The sequence below is a fragment of the Salmo salar genome, chromosome 05 (genome assembly GCF_965601325.2).
Source record: "Salmo salar chromosome 05, fSalSal1, whole genome shotgun sequence".
NCBI lineage: Eukaryota > Metazoa > Chordata > Actinopteri > Salmoniformes > Salmonidae > Salmo > Salmo salar.
Window position 1 is genome coordinate 2,474,692 of NC_138295.1, and position 15,380 is coordinate 2,490,071.

Below are 15,380 nucleotides of genomic sequence, written 5' to 3' on the forward strand. Positions count from 1 at the left end.
GGCGTACCTGTCGATTTCTGTTGTTTTAGGTGATGTAACTGCTTTAATGTGTTTGGACCCCAGGAAGAGGAGCAAATGGGGATCCCTAATAAACACAAATATCAATCCCAAACGGTCATTCCCTGTGGCTCAGTTGGTTGCAACGCCAGGGTTGTGGGTTCGATTCCCACGGGGGGCCAGTACAAAAAAAAATAAATGAAATCTATGCATTCACTACTGTAAGTCGCTCTGGATCAGAGCGTCTGCTACATGACTAAAATGTAATTAAACTGGCAGCAGTTGTGATTATTAGGCCGTAGGAACACCCCATCTGGTCAAAACCTTGGGGGCTTCTCTGACTATCCCCTGGTTGGTAGCAGTGTGGTATATAGTGAGGAGACGAACCTGTCTTTCTCCGGGAGAGGTCCACTCGGAGCTTCATGGCTCCTCTGCTCTTGTCCTCCTTGTTGTCAGTCCCAGCAGGAGGCCGCACAACCAACACCCCTGAAGGAGAGGACAGGAAATTAGGGTGTCAGCATGCTTCAGTTCGGCTGGCACATAGTAATCTGGTCTAGGGGAATCTAACGAGGGAGCTCCATACTCCCAGAAAAAAACCTTAGTAAATGTTCTCAAAATATACAGTGCATTTCAGAAGGTTTTCAGACCCCTTCACTTTTTCCACATTTTGTTACGTTAAAGCCCCATTCTAAAATGGATTACATTGAGGGGGGGGGAACAATCTACACATAATACCCCATAATTACAAAGCAGACATTAGACATTTTGGAAACGTATTAAAGATAAAAAAATCTGAAATATCACATTTACATAAGTATTCAGACCCTACACACAGTACTTTGTTGAAGCACCTTTAGCAGCGATTACAGCCTCGAGTCTTCTTGGGTATGACGCTACAAGCTTGGCACATCTGTATTTGGGGAGTTTCTCCCATTCTTCTCTGCAGATCCTCTCAAGCTCTGTCAGGTTGGATGGGGAGCGTCGCTACACAGCTATTTTCAGGTCTCTCCAGAGATGTTTGATCGGGTTCAAGTCAGGGCTCTGGCTGGGCTTCTCAAGGACATTCAGAGACTTGTCCTGAAACCACTCCTGCGTTGTCTTGGCTGTGTGCTTAGGGTCGTTGTCCTGTTGGAAGGTGAACCTTCACCCCAGTCGGAGGTCCTGAGCGATCTGGAGCAGGTTTTCACCAAGGATCTCTGTACTTTGCTCCGTTCATCTTTCCCTCGATCCTGACTAGTCTCCCAGTCCCTGCCACTGAAAAACATCACCACAGCATGATGCTGCCACCACCATGCTTCATCGTAGGAATGGTGTCAGGTTTCCTCCTGACGTGAAGCTTGGCATTCAGGTCAAAGAGTTCAATCTTGGTTTCATCAGACCAGAGAATCAGTTTCTCACAGTCAGAGTCCTTTAGGTGCCTTTTGGTAAACTCCAAGCGGGCTGTCATGTGCCTTTTACTGAGGAGTGGCTTCCTTCTGGCCACTCTACCATAAAGGCCTGATTGGTGGAGTGCTGCAGAGATGGGAGAACCTTCCAGAAGGACAACCATCTCCACAGACGAGCTCTCGAACTCGGAGCTCTACGGACAATTCCTTCAACCTCATGGCTTGGTTTTTGCTCTCAGACCAGATCCCTATGGAACTATCAACTGCGCCACCTTATATAGACAGGTGTGTGCCTTTCCAAATCATGTCCAATCAATTGCATTTACCACAGGTGGATTCCAATCAAGTTGTAGAAACATCTCAAGGATGATCAATGGAAACAGGATGCACCTGAGATCAATTTCGAGTCTCATTGCAAAGGGTCTGAATACAGAGGTAGATAAGGTATTTTATTTTTAATACATTTGAAAACAGATCTAAAAAAATAAATTTAAAAAGTGTTTTCCTTTGTCATTACGGGGTATTGCGATGTCATTACGGGGTATTGCGATGTCATTACGGGGTATTGCGATGTCATTACGGGGTATTGCGATGTCATTACGGGGTATTGCGATGTCATTATGGGGTATTGCGATGTCATTATGGGGTATTGCGATGTCATTACGGGGTATTGCGATGTCATTACGGGGTATTGCGATGTCATTACGGGGTATTGCGATGTCGATGTCATTACGGGGTATTGCGATGTCATTACGGGGTATTGCGATGTCATTATAGAATAAGGCTTTAACGTAAAAAATGTGGGGAAAGTGAAGGGCTCTGAATGAGGGTCAGATGTAATAAAGTAGACATTATGCTCCTCCCACAACCAGTGAAACACCCCCTTTTATAGGAAGACAGAAATTACAGGCTAACAAACAGATCCCATAACCCTCAACAACTGCTATGGAACCCTATTCCCTATTTGTTCAGTACTTTAAACCAGATCCTTATAGAACCCTATTCCCTATATAGTGCACTACTTTAGACCGGAGCCCTATGGAACCCTATTTCCTATATAGTGCATACTTTAGACGGGAGCCCTATGGAACCCTATTTCCTATATAGTCCACTACTTCAGACCGGATCCTTATAGAACCCTATTCCCTATATAGTGCACTACTTTAGACCAGAGCCCTAAGGAACCCTATTCCCTATATAGTGCACTACTTTAGACCGGATACCTATGGAACCCTATATGGGTATTTTTTAAATATTTTCCTAAACCTCAACTTCTAAACCCTCTCCTGCAACCCACCTCACCCAATGTGGTGTGGATCTGATTTTATATATTTACCTCAGATCTGGAATCCCTCAACTGAAGCTAGCCAGCTAACTACTTACCAGCTATCAGTCAGACCACTGCTAGTGGTCATCAGCTAACCTTTAGCTCGGAAAGCTCTCGCCAGTTTGAACAACGTGACTCAAACCAGAGCATAATGGACCTATGATTATTTTATATATTTTTCCCCCCCCATATCCCCGGATTCCTACCGCAAACTCTGAACATTTTCATCTGGATCTTCGCAACTAGCTAACCGCAATCCCAGGTGACTACTCCTGGCTAGCGTTTCCATCCCGGAGCAAGCACCAATTAGCCTGAAGCTGGCCCAGCCAGGGCTCCTGTGCTACCACCGAAGCCCACTCCTGGGCTACAATATCCGGACCCCTTCTACTGCCGGTACGGGGCACGGAACCCCGCCGATCCTCTACGACTGGAATACCGACAATCTGCCTGAGGATTCCAACAGGCCCCTCAGGCGCGACATCCGCTGAAGGCCCATTCTGCTAACCACGGCCTACTAGCTATCTAGAGCTACTTGGAACCCTACTAATTCCACGACTGGTCTATCGACGTCACCGCACGAAGAGGCAAAAACAGACTTACCCCATCACAACGTCTCCCGAACCTGCTAACTGCTAACTCTGCTAACTCTAGCTTGCCAGCCCCGGTCTGCTAACTGCTAACTTGTTTAGCCACGGCCTGCTAACTTGTTTAGCCACGGCCTGCTAACTTGTTTAGCCACGGCCTGCTAACTTGTTTAGCCACGGCCTGCTAACTTGTTTAGCCACGGCCTGCTAACTTGTTTAGCCACGGCCTGCTAACTTGTTTAGCCACGGCCTGCTAACTTGTTTAGCCACGGCCTGCTAGCTTGTTTAGCCACGCCCTGCTAACTGCTAGCTTGTTTAGCCACGCCCTGCTAACTGCTAGCTTGTTTAGCCACGGCCTGCTAACTGCTAGCTTGTTTAGCCACGGCCTGCTAACTGCTAGCTTGTTTAGCCACGGCCTGCTAACTGCTAGCTTGTTTAGCCACGGCCTGCTAACTGCTAGCTTGTTTAGCCACGGCCTGCTAACTGCTAGCTTGTTTAGCCACGGCCTGCTAACTGCTAGCTTGTTTAGCCACGGCCTGCTAACTGCTAGCTTGTTTAGCCACGGCCTGCTAACTGCTAGCTTGTTTAGCCACAGCCTGCTAACTGTCTGAATCGCAGTGTCCCCAGTCAGCCCAACCACTCACTGGACCCATATGTTCACTTGGCTACGCATGCCTCTCTCTAATATCAATATGCCTCGTCCATTACTGTCCTGGTTAGTGATTACTGTCATATTTCACTGTAGAGCCTCTAGCCCTGCTCAATATGCCTTAACCCACCATGTTGTTCCACCTCCTACATATGCGATGACATCACCTGGTTTAAACGTCTCGTGAGACTAAGATAAGCCTGCAGAGTTCTGTATTACTATCCAAGTCTGTACCCAAACAATTCGAGCTTCTACTTCTAAAAATACACCTTTCCAGAAACAAGTCTCTCACTGTTGCCGCTTGCTATAGACCTTCCTATGCCCCCAGCTGTGCCTTCGATACCATACATGAATTGATTGCCCCCCATCTATCTTCAGAGCTCATGCTACTAGGTGACCTAAACTGGGACATGCTTAACACCCCGGCCATCCTACAATCTAAACTTGATGCCCTCAATCTCACACAAATTGTCAATGAACCTACTAGGTACAACTACAAATCCGTAAACATGGGCACCCTCATTGATATCATCCTGACCAACTCGCCCTCCAAATACACCTCTGCTGTTTTCAATCAAGATCTCAGCGATCACTGGCTCATTGCCTGCATCCGTAATGGGTCTGCGACCATATGACCACCCCTCACTGTCAAACGCTCCCCAAAACACTTCTGCGAGCAGGCCTTTCTAATCGACCTGGCCGGGGTGTCCTGGAATGACATTGACCTGTAGAACTAGATATAGTCCTTGGTTCACTCCAGACTGCCCTTGACCAGCACAAAAACATCCTGTGGCGTTCTGCATTAGCATCAAATAGCCCCCGTGATATGCAACTTTTCAGGGAAGTCAGAAACCAATATACACAGGCAGTTAGAAACGCCAAGGCTAACTTTTTCAAACAGAAATTTGCATCCTGAAATACTAACTCCAAAAAGTTCTGGGACACTGTAAAGTCCATGGAGAATAAGAGCACCTCCTCCCAGCTGCCCACTGCTCTGAGGCTAGGAAAACACTGTTACCACCAATTAAATCCACTATAATTGAGAATTTCAATAAGCATCTCTCTACAGCTGGCCATGCTTTCCGCCTGGCTACCCCTATCCCGGTCAACTGCCCGGCACCCTCCACAGCAACCCGCCAAAGCCCCCACCATTTCTCCTTCACCCAAATCCAGATAGCTGATGTTCTGAAAGAGCTGCAAAATCTGGACCCCCATACAAATCAGCCGGGCTAGACAATCTGGACCCTTTCTTTCTAAAATGATCTGCCAAAATTGTTCCAACCCCTATTACTAGCCTGTTCAACCTCTCGTCTGAGATTCCCAAAGATTGGAAAGCTGCCGCGGTCATCCCTCTCTTCAAAGGGGGGGGGACACTCTAGACCCAAACTGCTACAGACCTATATCTATGCTACCCTGTCTTTCTAAGGTCTTTGAAAGCCAAGTTAAACAGATTACCGACCATTTCGAATCCCACCGTACCTTCTCCGCTATGCAATCTGGTTTCAGAGCTGGTCATGGGTGCACCTCAGCCACGCTCAAGGTCCTAAACGACGACATAACCGCCATCGATAAGAGACAATACTGTGCAGCCGTATTCATCGATCTGGCCAAGGCTTTCGACTCTGTCAATCACCACATTCTTATTGGCAGACTCGACAGCCTTGGTTTCTCAAATGATTGCCTCCCCTGGTTTACCAACTACTTCTCTGATAGAGTTCAGTGTGTCAAATCTGAGGGCCTGTTGTCCGGACCTCTGGCAGTCTATGGGTGTGCCACAGGGTTCAATTCTCGGGCCGACTCTTCTCTGTATACATCAATGATGTTGCTCTTGCTGCTGGTGATTCTCTGATCCACCTCTATGCAGACGACACCATTCTGTATACTTCTGGCCCCTCTTTGGACACTGTTAACTAACCTCCAGACGAGCTTCAATGCCATACAACTCTCCTTCCATGGCCTCCAACTGCTCTTAAACGCAGGTAAAACTAAATGCATGCTCTTCAATCGATCACTGCCCGCACCTGCCCGCCCGTCCAGCATCACTACTCTGGACGGCTCTGACTTAGAATACGTGGACAACTACAAATACCTAGGGGTCTGGTTAGAGTGAACTCTCCTTCCAGACTCACATTAACCTGTTGGGGGTAGGGGGCAGTATTTACACGGCCGGATTAAAAAACGTACCCGATTTAATCTGGTTATTACTACTGCCCAGAAACTAGAATATGCATATAATTATTGGCTTTGGATAGAAAACACCCTAAAGTTTCTAAAACTGTTTGAATGGCGTCTGTGAGTATAACAGAACTCATATGGCAGGCAAAAACCTGAGAAGATTCTGAACAGGAAGTGGCCTGTCTGACAAGTTCTTGTTCATCTTGGCTCTTTTTATTGAAGACTGAGGATCTTTGCTGTAACGTGACACTTCCTACGGCTCCCATAGGCTCTCAGAACCCGGGAAAAAGCTGAATGATATCGAGGCAGCCCCTGGCTGAAAAACATTATCGCCTTTGGCAAGTGGCCGATCAGAGGACAATGGGCTTAGGCGCGTGCCCGAGTCGACCCCATGCTTTATTTTCTTTCGTCTTTTTACCTAAACGTAGATTCCCGGTCGGAATATTATCGATTTTTTACGAGAAAAATTGAATAAAATTTGATTTTAAACAGCGGTTGACATGCTTCGAAGTACGGTAATGGAATATTTAGAAATTTGTCGTCACGAAATGCGTCGTGCTCGTCACCCTTCTTTACCATTCGGATAGTGTCTTGAATGCAGGAACAAAACAGAGGATATTTGGATATAACTATGGATTATTTTGAACCAAACCAACATTTGTTGTTGAAGTAGAAGTCCTGGGAGTGCATTCTGATGAAGAACAGCAAAGGTTATCCAATTTTTCTTATAGTAATTCTGAGTTTGGTGAGTGCTAAACTTGCAGGGTGTCTAAATAGCAAGCCCTGTGATGCTGGGCTATCTACTGAGAATATTGCAAAATGTGCTTTCACCGAAAAGCTATTTTAAAATCGGACATATCGAGTGCATAGAGGAGTTCTGTATGTATAATTCTTAAAATAATTGTTATGCTTTTTGTGAATGTTTATCGTGAGTAATTTAGTAAATTCACCGGAAGTTTGCTAGTTCTGAACATCACATGCTAATGTAAAAAGCTGGTTTTTGATATAAATATGAACTTGATTGAACAAAACATGCATGTATTGTATAACATAATGTCCTATGTCATCTGATGAAGAGCATCAAAAGGTTAGTGCTACATTTAGCTGTCTTCTGGGTTTATGTGACATTATATGCTAGCTTGAAAAATGGGTGTCTGATTATTTCTGGCTGGGTACTCTGCTGACATAATCTAATGTTTTGCTTTCGTTGTAAAGCCTTCTTGAAATCGGACAGTGTGGTTAGACTAACGAGAGTCTTGTCTTTAAAATGGTGTAAAATAGTCATATGTTTGAAAAATTGAAGTAATAGCATTTCTAAGGTATTTGAATAATGCGCCACAGGATTCCACTGGCTGTTACGTAGGTGGGACGATTTGGTCCCACCGACCCTAGAGAGGTTAAACATCTCCAATCCAAAATTAAATCTAGAATCGGCTTCCTGTATCGCAACAAAGCCTCCTCCACTCATAAAACTGACTATCCTACAAATCCTCGACTTTGGTGATGTCATCTATAAAATAGCCTCCAATACTCTACTCAACAAATTGGATGCAGTCTATCACAGTGCCATCCGTTTTGTCACCAAAGCCCCATACACTACCCACCATTGCGACCTGTACACTCTCATTGGTTGACCCTCGCTTCATACTCGTCGCCAAACCCACTGGCTTCAGGTTATCTACAAGTCTTTGCTAGGTAAAGCCCTGCCTTATCTCCGCTCACTGGTCACCATAGCAGCACCCACCTGTAGCACGAGCTCCAGCAGGTATATCTCACTGGTCACCCCTAAAACCAATTCCTCCTTTGGCCGCCTTTCCTTCCAGTTCTCTGCTGCCAATGACTGGAACGAACTGCAAAAATCACTGAAGCTGGAGACTCATATCTCCCTCACTAGCTTTAAGCACCAGCTGTCAGAGCAGCTCACAGATCACTGCACCTGTACATAGCCCATCTGTAAACAGCCCATCTATCTACCTACCTCATCCCCATACTGTATTTATTTATTTATCTTGCTCCTTTGCATCCCAGTATCTCTACTTGCACATTCATCTTATGCACATTCCACCATTCCGGTGTTTAATTGCTATATTGTAATTACTTCGCCACTATGGCCTATTTATTGTCTTACCTTACCTCATTTGCACTCACTGTATATAGACTTCTTGTTTTCTTTTGTTCTACTGTATTATTGACTGTATGTTTTGTTTACTCCATGTGTAACTCTGTGTTGTGGTATGTGTCAAATTGCTATGCTTTATCTTGGCCAGGTCACAGTACCAGATCCCATAACCCTCAACTGCTTCATCACCACCACCACATAAACCTTGAAAATCAACTCAAAACAGACCAACAAAAACATTATTATCCACAAAGTGTGGAAATGCACCTTTTGACTCCACAATGATATTAAGAAGCACTAAAACGCGTGCTGGCCCCAGGTCTAGTGGCCCCAGACCTTACCATCTGAGGCGCCATCTTCCTGTCCACTCTCGTCCGAGGTGTCCGATTCATTCCCTCCAACTTGCTTGGCTGCGACAGAAGGCTTCCTCTTGGTGTGAGAAGAGGAAGGTCTCTCAGTCTCTGTTGAGCTCCCAGCCTGAGGAGCAAACAGTCATCATGAGGAAAAAGCCTTAGAATAGCCCCCCGAGTGATCGGATTGTCCGGTTATCTGCCACAGAAGCTACATTCCGGCAGTATCCCAAATGGCACCCTATTCCCTATCTAGTGCACTGCCGTTTTTGGTAAAACAATGTCTGTGCCCAGGTGGATACATTTTAAAAAAAGTAAGCAGGGGACATAGAAAGACAATCTGAAGTTGACCTACCTCCATTTGGTCTGTAATCGGAAGTTGATCTACTTCCTCCTCCTCCTCCTCCTTCTGGACTGTAATCGGAAGTTGATCTACTTCCTCCTCCTCCTCCTCCTGGACTGTAATCGGAAGTTGACCTACTTCCTCCTCCATCACTTGGTCTGTAGATTCAGCTGAGGCCTTACTCATTTTACCTGCCAATAACAAGAAATCCCACTATTAAGGTCTGAAATTATACACATTAGCTCCCAGTAATTTATTGGGTAAATCCCCAACGTTTCAGCATCACTGTGTCTTCTTCAGGGTGATGTCATGTATTCTTGAACCAGGTTATGTAGACAAACAGTGCAATTAGTGTAACCAATGACAATAGAGAGGGGTGTGTCCTAATGATTAAGTTAATTACAATGAATTGAGTGAAAAAGTTTTTTTTTTTTAAACAATCGTTTATGGCTTATTAAATATATTAGAGTTATATGGAAACATAATTGAATATTGTACATAATATTAGGATCAACATACATTGTTGTTTCATTGAATTTCACAAATTTTTAACCGTTTCCTATTTCATTACATGTAATCTTTTGATTCAACTATAATAAGCATCATCAACTGGGGGAAATATATTAGGTGATAAGCTGTAGAAAGAATATATCCATTTACAAAACTTGTTCATAAGAAGGGCCTGAGATCAAAGTCAATATTCAGACCACTAGGGGTCAATGTTTTTAGACGGGATCTCCAGTAAGCCTCCCTTTGTAGTAGTAGGATCTCTGTGTTTACCTCCTCTCCTTGGTGGAGCAACATGCTCACTGCCTGTGTATTGGAGGGAGGTGATTGGATGGTTAGCTTCAACGAAGTGAGCTGCTATTGGACAGTCAATGTCCTCACGCCTGATTGAGCTGCGTTGTTTTAATTGTCTTTTCGTTTGTCCTACGTTGGCTTTTCCACACCAACACCCGATGAGATAGATTACTACCTTGGTCTTGCATGATAACTCTAACAGGGATTTTTCAACCTGTATGTGGCCATCTGAAGGCTGTTTTTAATAGTGCTATTGCTATTGCGCATGAGCCACATTTGTAGTTCCCGTTTGGAACGGGTGTCAAGAGTGTCTGAGCTCAGGGGGCAGGTCAGATCTCACCAAACTATCTCCAATATTGTGACCGCCAGCCCGGGGGGGGGGGGGGGGGGGGGTCCTGACACACCGCCAGCCGGGGGGGGGGGGGGGGGGGCTTCCACCATTGTTTATTTATTATGTAAACTTGGGAAATTAGCAACCCTGGGCACTAGCTAGAAAGTATAAATAAAATTGTATTCGTCACATGCGCCGTAAACAGGTGGAAACTAAAAATGAAATTCTTACTCATGGGCCCTTCCCCAACAATGCAGAGAGAAAGAAAATATATTATTAAAAGGTAAAACAATAATAAATACAATAACTAGGTTATATACACACAGGGTACCAGTACTGAGTAATGATAACCAGGCTATATATACACAGGGTACCAGGTTATATACACAGGGTACCAGGCTATATATACACAGGGTACCAGTACTGAGTAATGATAACCAGGCTATATACACACAGGGTACCAGGCTATATACACAGGGTACCAGGCTATATACACACAGGGTACCAGGCTATAGACACACAGGGTACCAGGCTATATACACACAGGGTACCAGGCTATATACACACAGGGTACCAGGCTATATACACACACAGGGTACCAGGCTATATACACACACAGGGTACCAGGCTATATACACACACAGGGTACCAGGCTATATACACACACAGGGTACCAGGCTATATACACACACAGGGTACCAGGCTATATACACACACAGGGTACCAGGCTATATACACACCAGGGTACCAGGCTATATACACACAGGGTACCAGTACTGAGTCGATGTGCAGGGGTACCAGGTTATAACATGGCTATATACAGGAAGTACCAGGGGTACGAGGTACCTGAGGTAGATGCAGGGCATTTGCAAAGTATTCAGACCCCCCTTCCCTTTTTCCACTTTGTTACATTACAGGCTTATTCTAAAATTGATTAAATAATTTCCCCCCCCTCATCTACACAGAATACCCCATAATGACAAAGCAAAAACAGGTTCAAATATTATTTTTTTTAAATACAGAAATACCTTATTTACATAAATATTCAGACCCTTTGCTATGAGACTTGAAATTGAGCTCAGGTGCATCCTGTTTCCATTGATAATCCTTGAGATGTTTCTACAGTTTGATTGGAGTCCACCTGTGGTAGATTCAATTGATTGGACATGATTTGGAAAAGCTCACACCTGTCTAAAACCACCGTCGAGCTCCGATACAGGATTGCGTCGAGGCACAAATCTAGGAAAGGTTACCCCAAAAAAATTCTGTAGCACTGAAGGTCCCCAAGAACACAGTGGCCTCCATCATTAAATGGAAGAAGTTTGAAACCACCAAGACTCTTCCTAGTGCTGACCTCCCGGCCAAACTGAGCAATCGGGGGAGAAGGGCCTTGGTCAGGGAGGTGACCAAGAACCCTATGGTCACTCTGACAGAGCTCCAGAGGTCCTCTGTGGAGATGGGAGAACCTTCCAGAAGGACAACAATCTTTGCAGCACGTCACCAATCAAGCCTTTATGGTAGAGCGGCCAGAAGGAAGCCACTCCTCAGTAAAAGGCACATGACAGCCCGCTTGGAGTTTACCAAAAGGCACCTAAAGACTCTCACACCATGAGAAACAAGACTCTGGTCTGATGAAACCAAGATTGAACTCCTTGACCTGAATGCCAAGTGTCACGTCTGGAGGAAACCTTCCACCATCACCACAGTGAAGCTTGGTGGTGGCAGCATCCCTACGGTGAAGCATGGTGGTGGCAGCATCATGCTGTGGGATGTTTTTCAGCGGCAGGGACTGGGAGACTAGTCAGGGTCGAGGGAAAGATGAACAGAACAAAGAGATCCTTGATGAAAACCTGCTCCAGAGCACTCAGGACCTCAGACTGGGGCGAAGGTTGACCTTTCAACAGGACAAGGACCCTAAGCACACAGCCAAGACAACATAGGAGTGGCTTTGGGACAAGTCTCTGAATGTCCTTGAGTGGCCCAGCCAGAGCCCGGACTTGAACCTGATCTAACATCTCTGGAGAGACCTGAAAATACCTGTGCAGCAACGCTCCCCATCCAACCTGACAGAGCTTGAGGGGATCTGCTGAGAAGAATGGGAGAAACTCCCCAAATACAGATGAGCCAAACTTGTAGCGTCATACCCAAGAAGACCCAAGGCTGTAATCGCTGCCAAAGGTGCTTCAACAAAGTACTGAGTAAAGGGTCTGAATACTTATGTAAACATGATGTAAGTTTATTTTTTAAATAAAATTTGCTAACATTTCTAAAAAAAACAGTTTCTTTGTCATTATGGGGTATTGTTCATAGATTGAAGAAATAAACAATTTAATACATTTTAGATTAAGGCTATAATGTAACAATGTGGAAAAAAGTCAAGGGGTATGAATACTTTCTGAATGCACTGTATGTTCATATAACTAGGAATAAAGTGGCAGATAAACAGTAAAAGCAGTGTACATGACAAGTCAAAAAAAAATCTGTGCAAAAAGGGTCAAGGCAGATAGTCTGGGTAGCTATTTGGATAACTACTGAACAGTCTTATGGCTTGGGGAGGGGGGGGGGGGGGGGGGTAGAAGCTGGTTAGGGTGGTTGGTTCCAGACTTGGTGTATCGGTAACCGCTTGCTGTGCGGTAGGAGAGAGAACAGTCTATGCCTTGAGGTGGCTGGAGTCTGGCCATTTTTAAGGCCTTCCTCTGACACCGCCTGGTATACAGGTCTTGGATGGCAGGGAGCACAGTCCCAGTGATGTACTGGGCTTTAAGCACTACCCCCTGTAGCGTCTTCCAACAGTTTCCACCCCCCCCCCCCCCAAAAAAAAAACAGTTTCCATCCAGTCAAGATGCTCTCAATGGTGCAGCTGAATAACTTTGAGGATGTGAGGGCCCATGCCGAATATGTTCTGCCTCCTGCGGGGGAAGAGGCTAGTTACATGGATAGCTAGCTACCAAACATTACGGCCCGTTTTTTTTGTTTTGTTTAGCTATTCATATTATAAATAACCTAACAAAATGTTAGGTAGATATCTAGCAAACTAACTTCGTAAAATTAATTTACAACAGCTCGTTGTAAAGAAAGAAAAAGACCCAGAGCGCTAGCTAGCGAACGGTTTACCTCTACGGCCCCGTTAGCCATTAGCTAACTAAGCTAATCCATTGACATTTTGTGTTATTTTAGGCGTGAAGCGATTCTGTTGCTTTATCTCTCGAAAGCATCGCTTTTCTGTGTGGTTTGAGTACATTAACTAAGCATGGATCGTGTCTGTTTCCAGGGAGGCTATGTGGCATGTAGAGTACATTAAAACAAACCAGGCCAAATGGGAGAGAAACGGTCTACAGAAACCGGGCCTCATCCCATCAAATGCTAACGAACTAGATAAACGGGTTAGCTATCGAGCTATTTAGCATGTGCAGGTAAGTCAACCAGACAAAGTTATATGAGATCAACAAAACAGACATCACTGCAGCATGGCATGGCTTTCAGACATTCGTTCCCCGGGCAACACTGCAGTCCCAGTGCATTCAGAGCCATGCACCGAGAGCCATGCACCAGAGGCATGCACCGAGAGCCATGCACCGAGAGCCATGCACCGAGAGCCATGCACCGAGAGGCATGCACCGAGAGCCATGCACCGAGAGGCATGCATCCGTTCATCCCCTCCCCCAGAATGAAATGTAAAAAAAAATATATCACATTAGTTAGCATGCTAGTTAGCAAGTAAACTGCAACTAGCTGATACATTTCAAAAGACACAACACAGGTGGAATTGTTTCGCGCACAATAGTTTTGTGATAGTGAGTCTTTACGAAATGGTAAATGTTCTAATAGTGGATGGATAGCTAGATAGATAGATAGTTACTAAAATCCCCCCCAGTAGAGTTTCTCCATACTGTAGCTAACTACGTTGCTGCGTTGGGGGGGATACAATGTGCCGGTTTCCGCTGCGTAACACCGTTACATAGCTAACCAGCTAACTAGCCTAGCACAGCGTTTCAATGCAAAGTTACCAACGTTAGGAGGGAAAAAGCCGAATATTACACATACCTTCTGTACTCTGTCGGCATTTCTTCAAAGACTGAAGACACGTGTAGTTATTGGCACGTCGTCCCGGAGATAAATATAAAACACAATGTTAATTCCCAGTAGTTTGTATTTTAGGAAAGAGAAAAAACATATATATATAGAGAGAGTATTGAAGCAACCCTGTTCACCGGAGACAAAGCAAAGTCGCCATCATACCGGATGGCTGGAGACGCGCTAAAATGGCGCATTTAGCACACATCATATCGACCATCCTATTGGTTGTTGACTCAGGACATTCTGGCTTTCCGATTGGACAAAACGTTTTGAGCGTTCCCATAGGTTTAGAATTTAGTGCGTACTAAAATCTCTTAATATCTACTGGTGATTTTTTGTTGTGTGTGTGTGTGTGTGTGTGTGTGTGTCCGTCCGTCCGTCCGTCCGTCCGTCCGACCTCTTTGCTCTGGTTTTTATTTGTTATTCATTCATGAATAATACACACAGAGGCAGGTACCATCACACTGTACACATTCTACAATGGAAATGCCACATGCATACCAGTACACACTACTTACTCTGATATTCTGAGCCTCCCATAGACGCAGGCTGAATTCTGGTCTCAGTCTTGAATTCAAACTCTATTGTACTAGATTCTAAACTATATTGCTTTCTAAACTATATTGTACTAGATTCTAAACTATATTGCTTTCTAAACTATATTGTACTAGATTCTAAACTATATTGCTTTCTAAACTATATTGTACTAGATTCTAAACTATATTGTACTAGATTCTAAACTATATTGCTTTCTAAACTATATTGCTTTCTAAACTCTATTGTACTAGATTCTAAACTATATTGCTTTCTAAACTATATTGTACTGGATTCTAAACTATATTGTACTAGATTCTAAACTCCATTGCTTTCTAAACTATGTTGTACTAGATTCTAAACTCTATTGCTTTCTAAACTCTATTGTACTAGATTCTAAACTCTATTGCTTTCTAAACTATATTGTACTAGATTCTAAACTATATTGTACTAGATTCTAAACTCTATTGCTTTCTAAACTATGTTGTACTAGATTCTAAACTCCATTGCTTTCTAAACTATATTGTACTAGATTCTAAACTCCATTGCTTTCTAAACTATGTTGTACTAGATTCTAAACTCTATTGCTTTCTAAACTCTATTGTACTAGATTCTAAACTATATTGCTTTCTAAACTATATTGTACTAGATTCTAAACTATATTGTACTAGATTCTAAACTCTATTGCTTTCTAAACTATATTGTACT

At 44.2% G+C, this 15,380-nt stretch overlaps 1 protein-coding gene across 1 annotated transcript in view; it reads right to left on the minus strand.

Annotated features, from left to right (window-relative positions):
* Positions 1 to 14,328, minus strand: part of LOC106604099 (transcriptional regulator ATRX) — a 108,966-nt gene extending 94,638 nt beyond the window's left edge. Inside the window, 4 exon segments of the mRNA XM_082974982.1 lie at positions 385 to 483; positions 8,578 to 8,713; positions 8,942 to 9,120; positions 14,106 to 14,328. Coding sequence (XP_082831108.1) covers positions 385 to 483; positions 8,578 to 8,713; positions 8,942 to 9,115 — 409 coding nt within the window. The 5' untranslated portion in view covers positions 9,116 to 9,120; positions 14,106 to 14,328.
* Between the last annotated feature and the right edge of the window lie 1,052 nt (positions 14,329 to 15,380).